The sequence below is a fragment of the Sinocyclocheilus grahami genome, unplaced genomic scaffold (assembly GCF_001515645.1).
Source record: "Sinocyclocheilus grahami isolate Dianchi unplaced genomic scaffold, SAMN03320097.WGS_v1.1 scaffold2377.1, whole genome shotgun sequence".
NCBI lineage: Eukaryota > Metazoa > Chordata > Actinopteri > Cypriniformes > Cyprinidae > Sinocyclocheilus > Sinocyclocheilus grahami.
The window spans coordinates 9,867-34,552 of NW_015507556.1; the positions used below are offsets into that span (position 1 = coordinate 9,867).

The following is a 24,686-nucleotide window of genomic DNA, read 5'->3' on the forward strand; positions in this document are numbered from 1 at the left end:
TATCATAACAATAAATATTTTATTAGCTATGATACTGTTTTTGGAATCAAATCTTTGCTTAGCTATGACAGTAAACACTGGAATCTAACAATGCCTTCGAAAACAACAGTTAATCTTTAAAAAATGAAGCCTAGCTATGCATAAACCCATATAGGAAATAAAAGTTATCGAATAAGCATGTTCTAAACTCATGAAACATTGGTGTTTCATATTTTAGAGCAGTCACTGCAATTTATGAAAGAAATCAATTAAATCTGTATGTGGGAGTGTGTGTGAATCAAGCAGATGTAACCCCCTTTGTAATCCTTAATATTTTCATAAGTAACTGTAATTTAATTACACATTTTTTCTCAGTAACTGTAACTGATTACAATTACTTTTATTTTGTAATTAAATTACATAATTCCGTTACATGTAACTAGTTACTCCCCAACACTGGATGTAATAATGAATATAGCAGTCGTCATTTAATTTTTGAAGGGAATGTGCTGATCCCCGATCTACATAAATGCGTTTAAGTTCGCGCCAATCATTTGTGATCCAGCTTCATCTACAGAAGTACTGAGTATAAGGTTTTTTTTATGAATCTTTGCAAATCACCTTTCCTAATAATGTGCTAGTTTGCAAGTTTCGCAGCTGAAGTTTACAGTCTGCTCATCATCCCATGGAAGAGAGGGGCGGGGTCAGCAAAGCTCATTAGCATTTAAAGCAACATGGACTAAAACAGCTTGCTGAAAACAGAGCTCATTTTGACAGGGTAAAAGGGTGTTGTTTTACACTGCCATTTAGACATTTTAACCAACATATGTTATAGACTTTTCATTAAGACCCTAAAGAATCATATCAACTTGTGGAAAATGGGCATCCGATGACCTCTTTAAGTCTACTCTTAATTATGACTACTCTTGGATAAGGTTGGGTATCACTTGGGTTTTTTAAGATACTGGTGCCAAATCAATACTTTTAAAATGGTATATGGTCAATCTGTGTTCTTCAAGCCATCTTGGGTATTTTCATAATTAAGTATATTTATAATCCATTGCTAAAAACATAGGCCTTTATTACTGTCACGAATCCGGTCCATGAACTTTCCAATTCATTGACTCTCGCACTACACACTGTTGCACATCACCCCGGACTACATTTCCCATCATGCATTGCACTGATTGCACTCAGCACGAATTGCACACACCTGTTTACACTGATTGCACCCAGCTGTTTCATATCACTCCCTCACTATTTAACACCAGTGTAGAACATATTTTCTGCCTCATTCTGTGACAAGATCCACATCTGATCACAAAAGCATGTTATTAGCAAGTGTTAATGCTAAATCCCTGGTGACATTTATACTGGCTACTGTATTCAGGCCACCAGGGCACCATACAGACTTTATCTGCAGCCAGAACTAACTCAGAAAATCTGCAAATCCTTTTGAAGTCTTAATTGTTTGTGATTTTAATATCCATGTTGATAATGAAAAAAGATGCATTGGGATCAGCATTCATAGATAGGAGCTGCAACAAACGATTATTTTGATAATTGATGAACAATTATTAGAATGATTAATCGACTAATCATCAGTTATTTACCTCGTTAATCATTACACATTTATTGATTATTCAGCTTTTGCAATTAGTTAAAATATTTATACATTCTAACAAATAAATTAAAGTATTTCAACTTTTGAAAGTCACATTATGTAACTGCAATTATACAATTAATTTATACAAATAAATATATTTGGCACACAAAATGAGATGACGGAGAAACTCTCTTATTCGCCATTTAATTAGCCATATGAAAAAGTAACTGAATGACACATTCTGCCTAACATCTCTTTTTGTAAGTCATATGTATAAAAAAACTAAATAAAGGTTAGTGATAGGACGTCTTATTTTTGGATAAACTATTTTATTCACAACATAATCACTCTTAAAATACCTTATAGGGTTATGATAATCAAAACAGTCCTGAGCTAGATCAAACCAAACTAAAACTTTAATTAAATATATTTTTTCCCCCTAATAAAAATATTTGATCATTAGCTAGCTCTACACTGGAGAGCTGCTTTAAAACAGAAAAGAAGGTTGTAATTCTAACTGAAAGCGACACTGACTGGTTTTTCATGTTTAATACTGTAAAGCTGCTTGATTTAAGGCTATCTATTGCATAAAGTACTGTTATCTAAATAAACGTGACGTGACTGGACTTTTCTTTACTGGAGTGCCGAACTTCAGAGTTCGTGCAAACATCCACATTGCTGTAATCAAATGTGTTCTTAATTGTTGCTTTCATACCGCGGGTCAAGTATGTGGTCATGGTGGTTTGACCACACTGGTCAAACCACATTATTGCAGGCTCTCACATTAGGTCATATGAGATCAAACGACTACTCGACAACAAAAATATTTGTCGAAAATGTTTTATTGTCGATAATGTCGACTAATCATTTTAGCCCTATTCATCGACATTCTGAACTCTATTGGGTTTAGACAACACATGTCAGGGTCTACTCATTGTCGCAATCATACTCTAGATTTAATACTGTCACATGGAATTGATATTGATGGCGTCCTGCAGCAGAGAGATGATATCTCAGATCATTATCTAGTCTTGTGTAAACTCCATATAGCTAAGGCTGCAAATTCAACTCCTTATTAAAAATATGGTAGAACCATTCACTTCTTCCACAAAGTCTGCTTTGTAAATAATCTTCCTGACTTCTCAATTCCTCAGCATATCCACTATCTCAGAAAAACTGATAACTGCATACAAAAATGAAATAATTTATTTTCTAGCACTTCATTTACAGTTGCTCCTTTACGCTTAAAGAAGATAAAGGAAAACAGTCCGACACCGTGGTACAATGAGCACACTCATGCCTTAAAGAGAGCAGCCCAGAGAACGGAGCGCAGCTGGAAGAAAACAAAACTAGAGGTATTTCGTATTGCATGGCGGGAAAGTTCTAGAAAAGCTCTAAAAAATGCTAGAACTGCTTATTTTTGGTCTCTTTTAGAAGAAAACAAACACAAACCCAGGCATTTATTTAATATAGTGGCTAAATGAACAAAACAAAGCATCAACAGATGCAGACATTTCCCCACAGCAGGGCAGTAATGACTTTATGAACTTCTTTACTTCCAAGATCGATACTATTAGAGATCAAATCCTAACCTTGCAGCTGTCAGCCACAGTATCACATCAGATAGTGCGCTATTGATCCCCTGAGGAACAATTCCACTCATTCTCTACTATAGGAGAGAAAGAATGGTATAAACTTGTTAAATCATCTAAACCAACATGTATGTTAGACCCTTTTCCATCTAAACTACTAAAAGAGTTACTTCCAAAAGTCATAGATCCTCTTCTGACTATTATTAATTTGTCAGTGTCATTAGGATATGTCCCCAAAACCTTCAAACTGGCTGTTATTAAGCCTCTCATTAAAAAAAAATACAACTTGATCCTAGAGAATTAGTTAATTATAGACCGATCTCAAATCTCCCTTTTCTGTCCAAGATACTAGACAAAGTAGTATCCTCACAATTATATTCCTTCTTAGAGAAAAATGGTATCTGAGGATTTCCAGTCAGGATTTAGACCGTATCATAGTACTGACACTGCTCTCTTTAGAGTTACAAATGACCTGCTCTTATCATCTGATCGTGGTTGTATCTCTCTATTAGTGCTACTGGATCTTAGCACTGCGTTCGACACTATTGACCACAACATTCTTTTAATTGGACTAGAAAACTTTGTTGGTATTAATGGAAGTGCATTAGCATGGTTCAAATCGTACTTATCTGACCGTCATCAATTCGTAGCAGTGAATGAAGAGGTATCATATTGATCACAAGTGCAGTATGGAGTTACCTCAAGGCTCAGTACTAGGGCCGTTACTTTTCACGCTTTACATGTTACCCTTGGGAGATATCATCAGGAAACACGCTGTTAGCTTTCACTGTTATGCTGATGATACTCAGCTCTATATTTCTTCACGGCCCAATGAAACATACCAATTCGCAAAACCAACAAAATGCATAGGTGATATAAAAAACTGTATTTTTAATTATTGGACCAAAAACCTCCGCATGTAACAACCTAAAACACTGTCTAATACTCGATGGCTGCTCTGTTAATTAGGTCAAACGGAACCGGGAACACTTCCCATAACATTCGATGTACTTTACATTATTTACGTTACATTGTTAGAAGAATGCCATCTACGCTAATAGTAGTCTGTTTTATTCTTATTCTGAGGTAACTGTAGCTAACAGATCCAGTCTGTATCCAGTCCAGATGGTAGATTAGCGCCTAGAGATGACTCTACAGCCCTGAATGTCAGCGGAGACCAGGACAACTAGATGAGCCCCAGGGACAGATCCCCAGTGAAGACCTCGACAACCATCGGCACAAGACCACCGGAATCAGACAAGTCCTCTGCACAATCTGACCTGTGTTACAGCCTGGAATTAAACCAAGCCATGCTGGTGTCGTCTGGCCAGAAGAGAACTGCCTAATGCAGTACACATAGCAAATATATATATTCTTTAATTATATAATAAAAAAAAGAAAACAGATCTTAGGGCTTCAACAACTGAGAGCAAGGCAGTCTCGGTTGAATGTCCACTTCTGAAACCAGACTGGTTGCTGTCCAGGAGGTTGTTCTGTGTGAGAAAGGTAGAGACTTGGTTGAACACAGCTCGTTCAAGTGTTTTTACAATGATAGGTCAAGGTCAAGGTCAAGTTTATTTATATAGCACCTTAAAAGCAACAAGTGCTGACCAAGGTGCTGCACAACCAAAACATCAGAAAAATCAACTAACAAAAGCATTAAGACAATATAAAATTTGAAATAATTAAATAATAAAATAAGTAATGCAAGACATCACCAAACAAAGAAACAAACAGAAACAAAACAAAACAAAAAAGTATTTTCAAGTTAAGCAAAAGCCTGAGAAAAAAGATATGTTTTAAGAAATGATTTAAAAGAAGTCTTCTAAACAAGCCAGCAAGGAAGACACTGAATCAGAACCTGATTTTAGAGGAAAATAGAGCTGAGTGTCATCTGCGTAAATGTGGTATGATACTTTATGAGACTCAAATATAAAACGAAGAGGGAGCAAATACAGGGAGAATAAAATTGGACCCAAAATAAAGCCCTGGGGTACTCCACAAATGATGGGAACTGAGCTTGATGAAAATACACCAATTTCCACCAAAAAGCTTCTATTTGTGAGATACGATGCAAACCAGTCTAATGCAGTACCACAAATGCCAACCTCAAGATTTAATCTTTTTAACAAGATGCTGTGATCTACTGTATCGAAAGCTGCGCTCAGGTCCAATAATAAGAGAATAGTACAGTTACCAGTGTCTGCAGATAACAAGAGATCATTTACTACTCTTAAAAGAGCTGACTCAGTACTATGTTTTGCTCTAAAGCCAGACTGAAAAGGATCCAGAATATCATTAGAATTTAGGTCGAGGGAAATCTGGTTAAATATAATTTTTTCCAAAACTTTGTGCAGAAATGACAGTTTCGAAATAGGCCTATAATTATTTAATTCAGTGGGATCAAGATTTGTTTTTTTGAGTAAAGGCTGGACCACAGCATGTTTAATACAGGAAGGGACAGTGCCTGTCTGTACAGAACCATTAATAATAGAGCATAAGCTCGGCAAAACAGAGGGCAGAACATCCTTCAGCAGCTTTGTAGGAACAACATCACAAGAACAAGTAGTTGATTTCATATTTAAAATAATGTCTGACAACTCAGAAAGTGCGATAGCTTGAAAGTTTGAAAAAACAGAGGAGCTAGTGTTTTCATATTTAAAATTCTGGGATAAATTACAAGAAATCTGCACCCTGATAGAAGCAATCTTGTTAATGAAGAAGTTACAAAACTTCTCACATAACTCTAAGCTAGGATCTGGGCCAGTTGGTCTAGATGGGTTTAACACAGAATTAAGCGTAGAAAACAAAATCTTTGGACAATGAGAATTTTTAAAAATTAAATTAGAAAGATATTTTGCCCGTTCCAACGAGATGGCTTCCTGAAATTTAGACAAGCTGCTCTGCAAAAGTTGATATGAAATTTGTAACTTATCCTTTTTCCATCTTCTTTCTGCCCTTCTGCAATCCTTCCTTAAAGCTTTAATGTTGTTATTAAACCATGGCTGATTTTTTGGTTTAGTCTTTTTGGATTTGAGAGGAGCAACTACATTTAAGATTGCTGAACAAGAGGAATTAAAGCTATTTGTCAACTCATCAACACTTATATCCTGTGCTACCAGGACACTACTGTGAGCTGGCAGGGCTATAAAAGCTTCGGTGAACTGCAGGGCGGTAAAGGGGTTAATAGATCGAGAAAGGAAGAAGGGAAACCGGTCTAGTTCTCTAAGATGGGTTAAGGGTGGATTTCTTAATTAGTAGGGTTATACGAGCCTGTCTAAATGCTGAGGGAAAAACACCAGTGTGAAGAGATGTGTTAATGATGTGAGTGAGTGCAGGTTCAACTGCAGGAGAAATGGCTTGAAGGAGATGAGATGGAATAGGATCAAGCGGACAAGTAGTAGGATGATTAGAAAGGATGAGTTTACAGAATTCTGCCTCAGAGAGTGAAGAGAAGGATGTGAACAAGTGTGTTTGCTGGTAAGATGTGCTAGACAGATTGTGGTGTGGAAAACTGTGCATTGATGGTTTTAATTTTATTAATGAAGAACGTGGCAAAGTCGTCAGCTGTTAGAGTCGCGCGTGTGTGAGAGAGACAGAGAGACAGGGTCACATCACAGTGGAGTCAGTTGTCTGGCTTGTGTACTGCATCATTAACTGTGTCTGTTCCCCTTTCGGGCTTGAACTGATGGTAAAACTAATGACATTATTTACTGTCTTTACATTTATTTTGAAAGATGAAGCTCGTGATTATGGTAAGGGGCGTTACATTTCCGACGAGTGCTTGTGGTGTTCGGCCAATCACAATGCACTGGGTCAGCTGGCCAATCAGAGCAGACTGCGCTTGTCGGAAGGAGGGACTTTGTAGAAAACGAAGCGTTTGAGAGAGGCGGGGCATAGAGGACCTACAATAATGTACAGCATTTGAAAAATAATGTGTTTTTTGAACATTAAAGCATGTCAACATATTCTGTTACACCAAATACACAAAATAATGATCTTTAAAAAAGCATCATATGACCCCTTTAAGGTCAGTAGGATTTTGTGATTTGCGCCATACTCTTTCTGCAGCTCTGAGCTTAGAACGATACTCACAGAGAACATCAGATAGCCAAGGGGCAGAAGGGGTGTTACGGGCTGGCCTGGAAGACAAGGGGCAGACACTGTCTAAACAAGATGTAAGAGTGGAGCAGAAAGTATCAGTAGCACGGTTAGCATCAAAAGATGCTAGCTATTCAGGGGAAGGAAGCAAAGATGAAACATAGCAGATAGCCGGGAGGGTGAGAGAGAGCGTAGGTTATGTCGAAAGATGACACGTGTAGGGGTATGTGTTGTGTCAGGAACCATGTTGAGGTTAAGAGTGAGGAGGAAGCGCTCAGAGGTGTTCAACTATACAACAATTTGGGTTTCAGGTAGTGTTCATTTCTACTACTCAGAACCCAATTCTTGTGCTCCGTTAGAAAGTATCCGAACATCAGAACCCTTAGAACTGGTCTGCATCGACTTTTGGTAGGGAGGTCAGAGAAGGAAAGTCTGTGGGTGTGCTGATTGTGACGGATCATTTTGCAAAAATGGCTCATGCATTTCCATGCCAGAATCAGTCGGCCAAACAAGTTGTGAAAAGGCCTCCTAAAGAATATTCAATGTGTTCATGTTATGAAAACATAATGAGCAACATGAAAACTTTTCTCTTCGTCTGAATGAAGCTTCCAAAGTTTGTTGAGTCTGGCACGGCTCATCCTTCTCTGCCCTAGCTTTTGTGTAACCATCGTGTTCTACGGGGTGACGCGTCTTCAAATGCTTTATGAAGTTACTTGTGTTAAAGTTGCTAATACTTGTGCCACCCCTCGAAATTGCAGCATGGCATATGAGACATGTCGCCGTTTTACTGGCTGGTTGGTCTAGTCTGAAATACTGCCAAACTGCGGACATACTGCTAGCACGTTTGTATTTCTTCGTAAGCCAGCTCAAAATGGGCGGGTCAGCTCCAAGCCCAACCTACTTGCAGCGAAAGTCCCTCCCACTTGAAGGTCTCTGGGCTGCATCGATACATACTTGGTTGGTACTACCTCCCTGAAATTAGTTTTTGCAGGGTGGGATGTCTATCATATCCTGATTTTTGAAGTCAGGTTTGTCCTGTTAGTTTCTATTCATATAATATCAGTCAATGGAGTGAGTTGACTGAGGTAATAAGGACAGGTGGAGTGGTGAAGGGTCTCATCTCATCCATGGTGCTATACTATATACAGTGCACAGCATAAATGAGTACACCCCCTCTGAATAAATATAAAATATGTATTTTCTTAATGATCACTAATATAATTCATGGAAAGATGGCCAAATTTAAACATATTAAACATATACTTAATAAAAACAACAAAATATATACCAATATTTTCTGTGAGATAAGTAAATTAGCCAATTTTGTTTAAATGAAGGATTGCAGAAATGAGTACACCCTAGATTTAATTCAGAAAATGTATAATATTCTAGTACTTAGTATGTCCTCCAGAGCTTAAAGTACACTGCTCTGACCCTTCTTGGCACTGAGTGTACAAGTTCATGACACATGTTCACATCTGTGCTGTTTAACTCCTGGAGGACGACCTCCTTAAATGCCCTGGTCTTTAATGTGGAGTGTTGCTCAGCTCGTCTCTACAGAATCCCCCACCGCTGCTCAAGAGTGTTAAGATTGAGTGAAATATATGTCCACTGATTTTACAATATACAAATACAAATGCCCAATAATGCAGGGAATGAGGGGAGGGTAGCATCTTCAGTTTCAGGTTTTTGTACTACATCACACAGTGGCGCGTGAATTCATGCCAGCGTTGATAAAGCACAGCTCCCTCACACCTTCAGCACTCACTCATCCCTATAGAAGAGCTTCACTACCACTGAACGTCACTGTGGGAACCACAGCCCGAGACACTTGCATGTTATTTCTCCGGCTCTTTTTCTAGCAAAAATGTACTCATCACTAAATGAAAACTTAAAGTGAAGACCTGAGTATTTCAGGAGCCTTATCACAAGTCCAGTTTTTTAATGTTAGTACTACTTCTGCTATATTTTTACATTTAAAACAATCATTTGAAATGTAAAATATCCACAGGAAGTGGTCAGGTCACGCAGTCTGTGATGGACAGATCATTAATAGCTGGTCTATGTGGTAATACAGTACATCAGACAGGACATCCAAACGCTCGCCTATCATCCATCGACCTCAACTATGGCTTATCATCTGAAATATGTATGCAGTAGCAACTTTAAATGGCCGCTCAATCTAATGGTAACTAGAATAATGTGTGCTGTTGTGGAGTGTGGAAGCTGAACAGTAGCGATGACAGATGGAGGCGCCGGTGTGTTCACTTGATCTAAGCACTAAACACCACGAGTGAGGGTGAGGAAATATTAGTGATGTGCAGAGCGAGGCTTGCTGAATCACTGAAACAGTTGAAGCAAATGTGCCGAATTGTAGCAAATTAGCTCAAAAGGAGAAATATTAATAATAACTCAGATCTTGTTATAACTAATTATCAATATTTATATCAGCTTTAAGATTACTGTAGTAGAATTAATTTTACAATCGCAGATCTGTTCGTCTACCGAATGGATAGTACGATCTTTTATCAATTCCAAGAAGTATAATTTTCTCACTGTTACTAATGAACTGCATAAGAGCATGTACCGAAATCGCACATTAAGTGACCTTGATTCATGAGCAGCGAACACAGAGACAATCGAGAGTGTATATGAACAAGTTTAATAAATGGCACTAGGTATAATACAGCTAACCTACATGTATAAATATATATATGTAGCATTACAAAAAGGTCAAGGTGAGTGAGAAAGATCCACAGAAAGACACAGAATGGCAAACTTTACGTTCCAACCCTATAGGCAGAGGTGGAAAGTAACTAATTACAAATACTTTCGTTACAACACTTAAAATTTTTCTACTTTCTTGAGTATAATTAAATTGTGGTACTTTTACTTAAGTAAAATAAATCTAAAGTATTCAACTTTGCTACATTTATTTTTCAAAAAAATAGACAAAGCAGCACCGTTTGACGGGCACTTTTCAAACTTCGGGGGCGGAGCCCTGCACTTCAGCCAATAACAGACAAGTCTGACTCGGGTGCAAAACCAATCAAGACTTCCAGTTCAGCTGCGGGGGCGGGCCGTTCAAACTGCTCTTTGCTTTGACTGTCACCAGCGTTGTCGTTTTGAATCAGCATCATTAGCGTTTCAGTGAATGTGAGCTATGCTCTGATTTTAAATCATAATTTTGTCAGCTCCTGAAATGGGTCATACCATTGATATTACCAGAGCACACAGCAGTGTAAGTAAATAGAAAACTCGGTTGATAGAATTATTGCATGGATGAAGCAAGAACAATGTAAGTGTCTAAAATACATGCACGCAGTTCAGTTGAATGGTAAAAATCGCCCACAGTGCAGTTAAACTGAATGTACGAAGCTAAAATAACCCCAACATTAACAACAACATTGAAATAAGAGTGCGTGCATCTGGCTGATAGATCAACCATGATTTATCTGTCAATCAGATGCATTTTAAATCCCTTTTTCTGTGTGTGTGCTTTGGATGAGTGAGCACACATAGGCGAAGAAACGAGATATCGTATGACCGGACGATTTATTCATATCCAAAACGAGACGATGTGAACATGCAGTGCATGTTTCATTCATACTCGAAGCCGGAGGGCGCTCTCGCGCAGAAAGTCTAAAACGGCCCAGTAGAAGTAATAACTTGTGACGTGCAGGAAATCCCTAATATGGACAAAGGCATCCCGCTATTGCTGTAGCTAAAAAAAAGAAGATAATTTCAGGTTATTTCCAGGTAATAAATATAGTATATGAGTAATGCAGTGCTAATTGACATAACATTTATTACAGTATAGAAACTATTCTGCCTTATTATATGTATAAACCAATCCTAAAATTATCATTAGGAAAATACAGAAAAAAATATTATAGAATACAAATGATTGGTTATCTTACGGCAGTGTATTTGATTTCTTATCCAGTTAAAATACATAAGAAAAAATAAAGCCTGTCAATTAGACAAGTTTTTTTTTCTTCTTACATTTCTGTCCCCCTCACTTCTGAAATGATGGCTACGCCCCTATGTGTGCAGTGCAGAAAACGGCACAAGTCTTCTTGTGCTTGAATGGTTTAAAGTCATATTAAAATGCACACAAATGAATTGACAAGAGGAATTGAAATTTTAATTTTATAACAAGTCGACGATTCCTGACCTTAAGCATCCTATTCCAGAATTGGAATATATTTTGGATTCCCAGGCCTAGGTATGGGTTAACATGTTAAATAAAATGCTCTTTTTTTTCTCCTACCGAACATGTGCCTGGAGTCCACATTTGTTATAACAAACTACACTTTCATTGTGATTTTAAACCATTCAAGTCAAGAAGACTCACGGGCTGTTTTCTCTGCTGCACACACATCCTTGTGTAAGTGTTCTTTAGCCTGTTGATTTTCATTCATAGTATTCAGCTAACAAGGAAATATTTTGTAATAAGTTGATAAGATTTTTTATTAATTAATTAATTTATTTTTACCTTATTGGAATCGAAATTGGGAATTGACAAGAATTGGAATCATTAAAATTCAAACGATGCCCAAACTTAACCATAACCCCCAATTTATTTTTTACTGGCACCTTTCCATTCACTGTTTTAAACTCTTTCTTTTCTTTTAAACCCTCACTTACCCCTCTTTGCTTTTGCCCTTCTTAAAAACAACCACATAATCTTATACCTTAATGTAATTTTCAAAATTAGTTATAAAACAGCTGCTCCTGGCAACAGGGAGGATAGGTAGTATGTTTGCTTAACATAGCGTCAAACATGACAATTTATGAGACTAATATCATGTTTTGCTCCAAAATCATTATATAACATCAGTCGTGTTTGAAACAGCTTCTGTAGTTCCATGTTGCTTCTTATCACAGAATGAGACAGAAAATATTCTTTATAATAATCTTTACTGTGATACAAGCTATGTCAGTTAGCGTTGTATTGCAATTGGGTGTTTATTGTCTTCCACGTTTCATCAATCAAAGCGTCTCTATCTGCATGTTAGTCAGCTGTAGTGATATCTGATGCATTTATCCATATAAGGGATTTCCTGGGTCTCACTTGTGAAAAAGACATTACAGTACATGGGTGTTAGGATTAGGGTTAACCCTGCTCCATAATGCTCACATCATCTCATTTTGAGCAAAAATAGAAAAATAAAGTATTTTGTAACGCAGTAACTTGAGTAGTTTTTCAGCAAACTACTATTTTACTCTTACTTGAGTACAAGTAAAAGTACTGAAAAATAATATGACTTAAGTACATTATTCCTTAAGTAGCAATACTTTTACTTAAGTTCAATTTCTTAGTACTCTTTCCACCACTGCCTATAAGAGCCAGCAAGGAGACAACATCACCGTTTTATAAAAGGGGTTAAACTTACAGTTGTCACACTGCTACTGTGAGGAGCGAGGAGACGTAGAGTAAACACAAATATGAGTCTTTAATTATCCAAATTACAGGGAACACAGGGCACGCAGGAGACACACATAGCACCAAATGACGAATAGACCCGACAAGAAAACATTGGGCAGACAACACTTTAAATACACAACTTAACAAGGTAATAGACAAGACACACCTGGGAGCAATGAACAACCAAACACAAGGGAAAATTAGGTCACGGAGCACATGGGGAGCAAAAGCATACACAGACAGTCCAGGGGCATGACATATCGCCCCCCCCCCTCCAGGAAGGCACGTCCTCGCGCCGTAGAAACAACAGACGGAGGGACGGGTGGGAACTTGGGAGGAGGCTCAGGAGGAGGACGGACAACTGGGAGGGGGCCAGCAGACAAGAGTCCAGGGCGGATCAGATGGAGGGAGGAGCCAAGGAGGAAACAGCAGGGACCAGGGCGAATCAGACAGAGGGAGGAAACAGGAGGGACTTGGAGCAGGAGGAGCTAGATGGGACCCAGGCCACAGCCACAATGGTGACCCACGGTGGAGCCGACGGAGGGAGAAGCCATGGAGGAGGAAGGGCTGATGAATCCAGGGCGCCAACCGACTGCGGCGGAGCAGGTGGCGGAGAAGCCTGAGGTGGAGACAGAAAGCCGATGAGCCAGGGCGACGGGGAGGATCCGGAGGGCCAAGGCGGAGCAGATGGCGCCAGCGACCGAGATGGAGGCGGGGATCCAGAAGGCCACGGTGAAGCCGGAGCGAGAGAGGAGGAGCCGAATGGAAGGAGGAGCCTGACACAGACGGAGGGACGAGGCGTAGCCAGAGGAGTGGAGTCCCAAGGCGACGGATGGTCGACGACAGACCAAGGCAGAGCTGGAGGGATGAGGGAGCCCAGTGGAGCCAGTGGACTGATGGGCCACGGCGGAGAGTAGGGAGCTAGGAGCCAAGGTGGAGCCGCTGAGTCGACGGGCCGAGGCGGAGTCCGGGGCTTAGAGGCTGGAGGCGGAAGCAAGGGATTCTGCAGCCACGATGACAATGGAGGATGGCAGACCCGCGGAGCTCGCACCATACAGATGGTGGACTGAGGGCGAGCAGAGGGGCTACCAGACGACAGCGGTGGAGGAGTAGGCAGGCAGGAGTGGGTGGGCGGGCATTTGTGAGCCTCTGGGCTCTCCGGGCTTAACTTGGGAACAGGAACCCTCTCTGGGCTGGACGTGGGAACAGGAGCCCTCTCTGGGACAGAGGTTACCGACGGAGGAAAGAGGAGAGGGGGCAGGTCGGTATACAAGTCAATAAAGTCTTCCTCCGCTTTCCATTCACCCAAATCCATTCTCAGCTCACCCTCAGCCACAGTGCAGGACAAGGGAAAACTAGGTCACGGAGGACATGGGGAGCAAAAGCAAACAGAGTCCAGGGGCATGACAACAGTACATCTGACGGTTACTAGAAAGGTTACTTGCATTGGTTTTGATGTGTAATGAGAGACCGAAATGTTGGGAAAGGCTGAGTTCAACATAGCATGCTGGCATTGTCCTTGTGGGTCTTCCAGGAGGAGTTGGTCCACGGGTAATTCAAACAAAGTGAGTTTGTGAGTAAAGTTCCAAAAGGGTCCGAAGGCTGTATCTGAAGGAGGAGAGTCTCTGAAGGCACAGAAAAAAAGCACAGAAGACCCACTTGGAGAGTTTGGGGGTCTTTTAATGGTTTCCCAGTCACACCCATCTTTGGTGGAATGGCCAATACAAGGCGTGAATTTTGAGCGGGAGAAATTTTCTTTGTCTTCATTTACAGTCCGTTTGCATGTTTAATGTTGGTCTGGATAACTGGTGCAGTTTTACCCAAAATCTAGTAAAAATAGTATGATGCATTTCATGATAACAGTGTACACCATTGCTTGAGAAATAAAAAGCAGATCATTTCGATACCAAGTAAAATTATCTAGAAGATATTAAAGCAGCTACATTCATACACCTGGATATAAGCTTAATGCTGTAAAGTTGCTTTGACACAATCTGTATTTTTAAAAGCGCCATATAAATAAAGGTGACTTGACTAGGCTAATATAATAGGGGAACATATATACAACACATGCATATACTAGATACATTTATAACCACTTATTATGGCCTAAATAAAGATAATGTCTTTATGTGTGTGCGTTATGTGTATGTGAGCATGGGGGGAGTTCGCTGGCCACCAGGCATTTGGTTCCTGGTACCGAGTGTGACTTTCTTCTCATTGGATTGGTTTGCAAATGTCAAAAGGATAAAAGGGACTCTAAGGCCCAATCCCAATTCTACCGCTTAGCCCTTCCCCTACCCCTCCGTTTCGCGCGTTCACGTGAAGGGGTAGGGGTGTCTCAATTCTCTTTTGGTTGGAGGGGTAGGGGTAAGGGGAAGGGCTAGATAGCCCTTCAAACAAAGATTTTTCGGGACCACACTTCAAATGAAGGGGTATGAATGATCTCAGCGTAAACCGTCTTCAGCAGCAACATGGCTGCCCGAGCAAACAAAAAGACACATAAATGTAAGCATTTTTGGCATTAATAAAGATTTTAATGAAAAGTAATCATTTGTTTTATGTCACATTCAATCGTGAGTTCATATTTACGGTCATGTTACTCAAAGAAATGTTTGCAAAAAAAATCGCTAATATTTGCTAACTAACGTCATATCATATAGACTGCACCATAGTGCCACAACATATTTTCATGTCTGATCAGGGCGATAACCACCGTAGAGGGGCTAGTCTCCCCAATAATTATAAATTGCTAAACCCTTTTCTCAAATATTGCCAATTCGAGAGAGAGAGAGAGAGAGAGAGATGAAAGTTGCGTGTATGCGCGTCTGTGCGTTTCTCTTTTTAGAGTGAGTTTACTTAAAAAACAGCGATTTTATCCTCTTATTGCTGGAAAATATAATGTATCGATTCAGTATTTAAACTGTTATTAATAAAAGTCCTGGGGCAGTCGTTTCTGACAAGTTTCTTTTCTCCTGGATCTGTGAGCTGTGCGATCTCCGATATATATGTGTGTGTGTGTGTGTCAGTAAGCGACGCATTAATATAGAACGGCAATTAAAGGCTCTAATGCACACCAGTATGTGTGTGTAATGTAGGAGCTAGATGACGTATGATGACGTGACGTATAGTAGTGGTGTCCCAATTCTTAGGGGAATATTTTCACCCCTACCCCTTGACACTCTGTTACAAAATAGAATTGGGATTGGGCCTAAGACATAAAGGCAAAATGATCATCAATGATCTTAAGCAGATGCTACAGCTACTTGCTATATAGAAATCAATTGTATCAATAAATGGAACAAGACTTGACTGCAGTGCTGAATAAAATCAACATCACAATGATCAGATGCTACCACAAATACTGTTTATTTTGTTATTGAAAGTAAATACATATTCATCTAAGTGCCACTTGAGATGTGCTGAGCCTGCTGCTCAGGTATTTTGAACTTTTTAACCCTTAAGCAAAGAACAAGTTCATAACTAATAAGGCTTCTCTCCAGTGTGAATTTTCATGTGGTCTTTTAAGGTTTGATGTTGAGTGAAACTTTTCCCACGCTGTTGGCAGGTGTAAGGCTTTTTCTCCTGTTTGAATTCTCATGTGCCTGTTAAGGAGTCCTTTATGATTGAAAACTTGTCCACACTGTTGGCATCTGAAGGGACTCTTTTAAGTGTGAACTCTCATGTGGGCTTTAAGGTTTCCAAGTTGAGCAAAACTCTTTCCACACTGTTTGCATGTGTAAGGCTTCTCTCCAGTGTGAACTCTCATGTGCCTGTCAACACTTTCTTTGCGAGTGAAACATTTTCCACACTGTTGGCAGGTGAAAGGGCTCTCTCCAGTGTGAATTATCATGTGGGCATTAAGGTTTCTATGATGAGCAAAACTCTTTCCACACTCAGGGCAGGTGTAATGCTTTTCTCCAGTGTGAACAGTCATGTGCCAGTTAAGGCTTCCTTTTTGATAGAAACTCTTTCCACACTGTTTGCATGTGTAAGGCTTCTCTCCAGTGTGAATTCTCATGTGGACGTTAAAGCTTCCTTTCTGAGTGAAACGGTTTCCACATTGTTGGCAGGTGAAGGGACTCTCTCCATTGTGTATTGTCATGTGGGCTTTAAGGTTTACACGCTGAGCAAAACTCTTTCCACACTGTTGGCATGTGTAAGGGTTCTCTCCATTGTGGACTCTCATGTGGACTTTAAGGTTTCCAAGTTGAGCAAAACTCTCACCACAACGAAGGCATGTGTAAGGGTTCTCTTCAGTGTGGACTCTCATGTGGACCTTAAGGTTTACACGCTGAGCAAAACTCTCACCACACTGCTGACATGTGTAAGGCTTTTCTCTGGTGTGAATTCTCACGTGCTTGTTAAGGCTTACTTTATGCTTGAAACTTTGTCCACACTGTTGGCATGTGTACGACTTTTCTCCTTTGTGAATACTTATATGCATGTCAAGATTTACTTTACGAGTGAAACTCTTTCCACACTGTTGGCAGGTGTAAGGCTTCTCTCCAGTGTGAACTCTCATGTGGACGTTAAGGTTTCCATAATGAGCAAAACTCTTTCCACACTCAGGGCAGGTGTAATGCTTTACTCCAGTGTGAACAGTCATGTGCAAGTTAAGACTTCCTTTTTGAGAGAAACTCTTTCCACACTGTTGGCAGGTGTAAGGCTTCTCCCCAGTGTGAACTCTCATGTGGACGTTAAAGCTTCCTTTATGAGCAAAACTTTTTCCACATTGTTGGCAGGTGAAGGGACTCTCTCTATTGTGTATTGTCATGTGGGCTTCAAGGTTTACAAGTTGAGCAAAACTCTCACCACACAGCTGACATGTGTAAGGGTTCTCTCCATTGTGGACTCTCATGTGCCTGTTAAGGCTGATTATATGATTGAAACTTTGTCCACACTGTTGGCAGGTAAAAGGGCTCTCCCCAGTGTGAATCCTCATGTGGGCTTTAAGGTTTATATGTTGATGGAAACTCTTTCCACACTCAGGGCATGTGTAAGGCTTCACTCCAGCGTGAATTCTCATGTGCGTGTTAAGACTTCCTTTTTGAGTGAAACTTTTTCCACACTGTTGGCAGGTGTACGACTTCTCTCCAGTGTGAATTCTTATATGCACGTCAAGACTTACTTTACGAGTGAAACTTTTTCCACAGTGTTGGCAGGTGAAAGGGTTCTCTCCAGTGTGGACTTTAAGGTTTCCTTGTTGATTGAAAGTGAAATAACTTCTTTGAGCTGTTTTTCGTGTGGAAGTCTTTTCAGTCTGCGAACGTCTAAAAGATTTTTCTCCAGTTGTGAAATCATGAAGATTCCCATATTGATCTTTCTCTTCAATTTCACTCAGTACTTCTTTCTCTTTCATTGCGATTAGGTCTAAGGTGAAAAAAAACAAAAACAAATAAAAGTTATCCCAAGTTTAATGGCACAATACAACAGACATCAAATCTTTAAGGTATGTAAAACATCAAAACCAACAACATGTATGCTAGACCCTGTACCAGAAATGTCCAAACCTGCTCTGGAGGCCACTGTCCTACTTGCGCCAAAACACCTGCTGGAAGTTCCAACTCTGGCCCTTGAAACTCCCTTTCCTTCAGAGTTTAGCTCAAACCCTAATCAAACACACCTGTACATACTAATCAAAGTCTTCTGTATTATTTGAAAGTTAAAGGCAGGTGAGTTTCATCAAGGTTCCAGAAAAGGGGACCTTGAGGGCCAGAGTTGAGAAACGCTGCTCTTCACAATATTACTTACTTTCTTTAGGTCTTTTAGCTGGCAGTTAAACCCTTTATTAAAAAAGCACAGTTTGACCCAGGAGATATAGTTAATTATAAACTTATCTCAATTAGCGATGCTAATAATTAATCACTGATCAGTTAATTGACAAAAATAATAATTCAAAGAAACTGAAACTGTTTGTAAATTGTCATAAAAGTGAACACTTATATTAGATGTTGTGCTGGGGGAAAGCTAAACTGAATTACCGGTGTGTGTGAAATGTCTAGGCCACACATGAAACTGAATGTTTATATTAAAAAAATATTAATAATTAATTCCTATGACTTTAATTTGCGGCCACGGCTCATGTTACATTTATTTCTTCTCTCTTTAAAGTAAAACTAAGCATCAAATTAGTACAACGTGTCCATGCCTTAATTTATTTATTTGTTCGCTCATTTTAGTTGTGTTATTAATATTGTTAAAATGTGGAAATTCGAGAGATCGAGCCGCAAAACAGAACACAAAGTCGCATATGACTTAATCAAATTTGCACGAGAATGAATCTTATTGGTTCTTGTGAACCTCAAACATGCTGCGTAACACACAAGAATGAATCCTGTTGGTTCTCGCACATTTCCTTCAAATTCTATCCTTCAAATACAATTGTATTTATCATAATATTGGGAAGACCATGAAACTGGTTATCATTAGTCTACTGTCTGTCTGCACAAGACATCTACAGCACAGCTGCGTGCAGCAAAGGTTGTACAGTAGGGCTGCTCGATTATGGAAAAATCATAATCACGATTATTTTGGTCATTATTGAAATTTAGATTATTTTAAACGATTATTCATTGACTTTGGAAATATGTTGCATTTATTGAACAGTGAATTCTCCTTAAAACAAATATAAAATATATTCAAATGTATAAACAGCATATACAATAAAGGCAAATAAGATCAACAATGTAGTGCACTTCCACAATCTCTTAAAAACAAGTAATAAATACAATACAAATATTAGATCAAATAATAAATTAGACCAAAATAAGTTTGCTCACATATGTGCCTTGAACTAACTGAGAAGTTTTAAACAACATTTTACAGCATTCTACATTTTAAACAATCACATTCCAGTCAGTAACTCGTCTCAGTCCAATAATATTTTAAGGCTGGCCCACCATGGCTTAGAACTAACAGAAAATAAGTTTAACTTCAACTTTAGACTAAGTAAATATGTTTCAGGCCAACGTGGCCAAAATGCTGATAGGGTTACACATCTAAGCCTTAAAGGTTTTTAGCCAGAAACACCAGCCTATTCACATGATCTGGTTTCAGTGATGAACGCAAGCAGGAGACAATATTTCCACCAGTGCTAAAGACTTGCTCTGATGAAGAACTTGTGGCTGGAATACAAAGATATTTCCTTGCCAGGTTGGAAAGCCGTGGGTAGATCCTCTGAGATTCCCTCCACCACTTCAGTGGGTCTTCCTCAGCATCCAGTGTCTCTGTCTGCAGGTACGACTGTAGCTCAACAGTTATGGCCTGGTCCTGTTGCAGAGGAGGTCCAGCAGCTTTGTCTGTGGTGACTTTGAAGAACTGCCCAGGCCCTTCTTCTTCTTCTTCTTCTTCTTCTTCATTGGAGCAGTAGCAGCATCCTCTGTCTCAAGAGGGACGTTCTCCTTGGAGGGAACATATTACAAGAAAAACAAGAATTGAGGTTGTGGTATTAAATGTTAAAATTATTTTGTCAACACATTAATCCACTTAACTTTTCATTATTATTATTATTATTATTATTATTACCACCATGTCAGTCATCACACTCTTCATCTCTGCTGTCAGTCTGTCTTCAATAGACCCTCGGTTGCCTTTGTTGACATATTTAAGCTTGAACCTTGGGTCCAGGGCAGAGGCCATGTCGAGTAACTCTTGTGTTGCTGTATTTGTCAATGAGGTATTTCTGTTTGATGCTTTTGGCAAGGTCTGTGTCATCGTCCTGCACTTCCAATATTGAATTTCTAAAGAGGTGGAAGGTTGGTTTCAGAAAAGACACACTTATGTATTTCTCTCCAGAAAGTGCGTCACTGAATTCAACAAGGGGGCTAAGAGACTTATTGATGGCCTCCAGTACGTCAATGTCCTGCCAAGAGAGGGTGAGATGTCTGAGTTTTCAGTCGCTAGAAAGGACCTGGGCAATGGCCTTATGCTGCTCAAGGACTCTGTCTAACATGGCCTGCCTAGATCCCCATCTGGTTGGGCATTCTGTTTTAAGGGAGTCTTCAGCTGCTTTTGTGCCTCTGCAAGTTCCCTCTTTTTTTTCCAACTTCTTGCAGACCCCCATTACACGGTCGATCCTAGGATCCTTCATTGCGTTCTCTAAGATTACAATAAATACTATTTAGTCAACTATATGATCATTGCCACCCTCATCAAAGCAACATTTGTTAAGACGGAGTAAGAAGGCATCAAAGAGTAGTTCAAGTGGTAATAATAATAATAATAATAATAGTAAAAGGTTAGTGTGATAGTACAATTAAATCACCACATTACATATAATCTGTATGAAGGTTTCCTACTTACCTATGGCCAAGTGGAGTCTGTGCCCGAAACACTGAAGCCTCATCCATCCATTTACCTCAGCTGCCGGCTTTATGTTGTGATGCAGGTGAGATTTTCCTTGTTTAAACCCCATGCAGCCATAGCTTCCCTGAGTCCATGGGCTATGTTTTGCCCGGTATGGTCTTCAGGAATAAACGCAGTTTGGAGACATTTCGTATTCAAATTGAAATTGGTGCCGATGAAGTGTATTGTTAAGCTAATGTATGGCTCCATTGTACGGCTAGACCATAGGTCTGTTGTGGTGACGAAGTACTCTGCTTTTGACACTTCATTAAATGAAAAATGCTGTGCAGAAGTGGCTAAAGCAGGCAGTGCAACTCTCGTGAAATGGTGTCGAGATGGCAAAGCATAACACTTGTCCAGAGTTTTTATCATTTTTTGGAATCCTTCGTTCTCAACCGTGCTAATGGGGCACATGTCTTTGGCTAAGTATGCAACGGCATCTGTTATTTTTTGTGCTTTTCTGAGCTGGATGGATAAGGAGTTGCACTGAAGAGTCAGTCTTTAATGGATGACTGTGTTGTGGAGGACGTCGTGGGGGTTGTTCGTTGTTCTTTCTGTTTCTTTATTATTAGTTGGTCATATGTCGGTCTGTGTTTAAATTTTAGATGGTTAAAAAGATTTGTGGTGTTACCAAGCGGTGCTGACACCACCGCGTAGCAAATCTTGCACTTAATATGTTTTTGATCCACGTCCGCTTCTTCGAATCCAAACTGTTCCCAAACAACGGAATTGCTTTTACCTCTTTTGTTGACCAAAGATTTCTGTGGCTGCTCTCGTTCTGCCATCTTCACTCGCGCTGATTTGTAAATGCGACCAGATACCACATACGCGACTTGTTTCGCCGACAGTATAGGCTGAGAGAGTTCGAGCTTCGGGAGGGGCGAAAGTGCGGATGCGCGTTATTAGGAACGCAGGCCAAAATAACTAGAAAAACTGAATAAAAGTTTTTTTCTCGATTACACAATTTTTGTGATCGTTGAGACCCAAAATCGAAATTGAAATTCGATTAATTGCACAGCCCTATTGTACAGTACTGTGTACTTCTTATACAGTAGTGTGTGAGCTTCTTATTCAAACCAATCAATGGACCATTCCGTCACCGAGCGAGTCCTTCAGCGTCTGTCATTACAACATCTATGTTGCTAAGCCATCTGCTTAGAGTCAAGAGCGCATCATTGATAATTATTCGCATGAAAATATTTCCTCAGAACATAAATTCTGCTTTTGTAATTATCAGCGTACGCACTGTCTAGTGTTTGTTCGGTGTGCACATATTTATGCCCATTTTATTTTTAATAATTCCTGATAAGCCCATTTTGTGCATGCACAACTTTTATTCATCAGGCCCCAGGAGAAGAAACCCCCATCCTAGATCAACTTATGATGCTACATTTACACCTGAGCTTGACAGAAGATCACGACAGATGTTTTCTTCAGTTTGAGACTTTGATTTGAACTGCTTGTCAATCACAAACATTCAAACCGTTTGATTAAAAATAAGTTTGTTATAAAGTTAGTTTTATTTGCCTGTCAGGTGATCTCAACATGTCTGTCCACATGGGTCGACTCGCTCTATGTCACTTTAATTAGGACACTCGTATAAATATCATTCATCTCAGAGCGAAACCAACCTGTTTGTTCCTCGGTGGTGTCTTGTTTCAGACTGAACACTTCTTCAATCCTGAAGTCTTCAGTCTCCTCTTTAATAAACGCCATCTTTATAAGTGTGTGCCGAGGCTCTCAGTCGCTTCAGCGGGAGTTTCTCTGTATTTGGACACTCTGTCCTGATTAAGATGAGAAGAACTGAAAGAAAAATGAACTGAATCTCTGGGTGCGTCTCAATCAGTGCTCTTTAGTTCAGTAGTCAGCGCACTAGTGAGGGAGTCCCAAGTGAGAGGCACCTGATTAGACAAAAACACTCAAAACTAGCACTGCAACATTTATAAAATAACAATTTATAATGAAAGTTATTTTTTTTGTATCTAATGATTTGTTGACCACATGTATCAAAATAAAAACTTAAACCAATAGAAAATGTTTTCATTAAACACGTTTGTGTCGAATTAAAGTGTTTTGACCAGCAGGTGACGTCTGCGAAGCATTTTGTTCAATTGACTCGGAGTTTAAACATCTCAAGTTTCTCCATCACTGAATTCATGTTTATAAATGAGATGCTACTTTTGTGTTACTCATGTGTGGATGTGCTTATTTACTCACAAAATTACGTTAATATATTTTAGATAAGGCATTAATATATTACAGTCAATAATAAACAATTTTCCATCGCATGCAAACCTTTCGAGTTGATTGTACGGTGTTTAAAGATGCTTTAAACACAAACCCTTCTTCAGTCGAATCACAACAGATGCAGGAGCGCGGCGCACACTTATGACATCACATCACCACGCCAAAATAAAAGTCCTGGTCACATGCTGCTGTCTAAAAACATTTACATAGAACATGATATACAAACAATTAAAGAGTTGGCAGAAATTCAGAGTTTAATGTATTTGTGAAAAAAAATTAAATGTATGTTGTTCAATTATGTGCTGAAACTATTAGGAAATTACTGTGAGAAAAACATTTTATACCAGATATAAATTAGATTAAAATATAAATGTGAATTAAAAATGTTCTAAAGTAATGAGTGTATGAGTTCATAAAGCAGAGGTCATAAAATGTGGAAAAGTTCATTTGAGTCTAAAAATAGGTATAAAAATGTCTAAATTATGATTGATGAGATTTATTTATAATCTTTCAACAGTTATTTACATTATTTGGGTCACTTTTTCAATATTAAAGCCATAAACTGATGATAAATGATTTGATATGAATTATATCCAGAAGCAACAGAAAAACGCTTATGTTTCAGGGTTGAAGCTAAACTCTGTTAAGTCTCTACACACTCAAACATCATATACTTTTATATTTTGTGTTACACCTACAATAAAGCAGGACCTTGTTTTGTAATATAGTACACTAAAAAGACATTTGAAGAGTGTTTAACTAACTCTGTACTTATGTACGACGGCGTTTTAGTGCTACTTTAAAAAAAAAAATCTAAGATTACGAGAATAAAGTCAAAATATTATGAAAATAAAGTCTAAGTGTTTCGAGAATAAAGTCGAAACAGCCTGCTACAAGAATAAAGTCGAAATATTACAAGAATAAAGTCGAAATATCTCGAGAATAAAGTCAAAATAGTGTGCTACAAGAATAAAATCGAAATATCTCGAGAATAAAGTCGAAATAGCGTGCTACAAGAATAAAGTCGAAATATTACAAGAATAAAGTCGAAATATCTCGAGAATAAAGTCGAAATGTTATGAAAAGTCCAAATATTATGAAAATAAAGTCCAAATGTTTCAAGAATAAAGTCGATATAGCGTGCTACAAGAATAAAGTCGAAATATCTCGAGAATAAAGTCGAAATATCTCGAGAATAAAGTCGAAATATCTCGAGAATAAAGTCGAAATATCTCGAGAATAAAGTCGAAATATCTCGAGAATAAAGTCGAAATATCTCGAGAATAAAGTCGAAATATCTCGAGAATAAAGTCGAAATATCTCGAGAATAAAGTCGAAATATCTCGAGAATAAAGTCGAAATATCTCGAGAATAAAGTCGAAAT

At 39.1% G+C, this 24,686-nt stretch overlaps 1 protein-coding gene and 1 long non-coding RNA gene across 5 annotated transcripts; both read right to left on the minus strand.

Annotated features, from left to right (window-relative positions):
• Positions 1–16,122: 16,122 nt before the first annotated feature.
• Positions 16,123–18,078, minus strand: LOC107574899 (gastrula zinc finger protein XlCGF57.1-like). Of its 2 annotated transcripts, XM_016261321.1 has the most exons (2): positions 16,708–18,078; positions 16,123–16,539 (listed from the first exon to the last, which is right to left on the minus strand). In XM_016261321.1, exons 1-2 carry the CDS (start codon positions 18,069–18,071, stop codon positions 16,377–16,379), a joined length of 1,527 nt encoding a protein of 508 aa, XP_016116807.1. In that variant the 5' UTR covers positions 18,072–18,078; the 3' UTR covers positions 16,123–16,376. The 2 variants fall into 2 exon arrangements, with proteins under 2 accessions (XP_016116807.1, XP_016116806.1); XM_016261320.1 differs by having other exon boundaries at positions 16,123–18,078.
• A 1,440-nt stretch (positions 18,079–19,518) lies between these two features.
• Positions 19,519–23,436, minus strand: LOC107574903 (uncharacterized). Of its 3 annotated transcripts, XR_001607757.1 has the most exons (4): positions 23,351–23,436; positions 21,014–22,858; positions 20,237–20,809; positions 19,519–20,112 (listed from the first exon to the last, which is right to left on the minus strand). It is a non-coding gene; the product is annotated as an uncharacterized lncRNA (long non-coding RNA). The 3 variants fall into 3 exon arrangements; XR_001607755.1 differs by having other exon boundaries at positions 20,237–22,858; XR_001607756.1 differs by having other exon boundaries at positions 20,237–22,819; positions 23,397–23,433.
• Between the last annotated feature and the right edge of the window lie 1,250 nt (positions 23,437–24,686).

Coding starts and splice junctions, on each gene's coding strand:
- LOC107574899 (XM_016261320.1), bottom strand. CDS start 18,071: ATGAAAGAGAAAGAAGTACTGAGTGAAATTGAAGAGAAAGATCAATAT.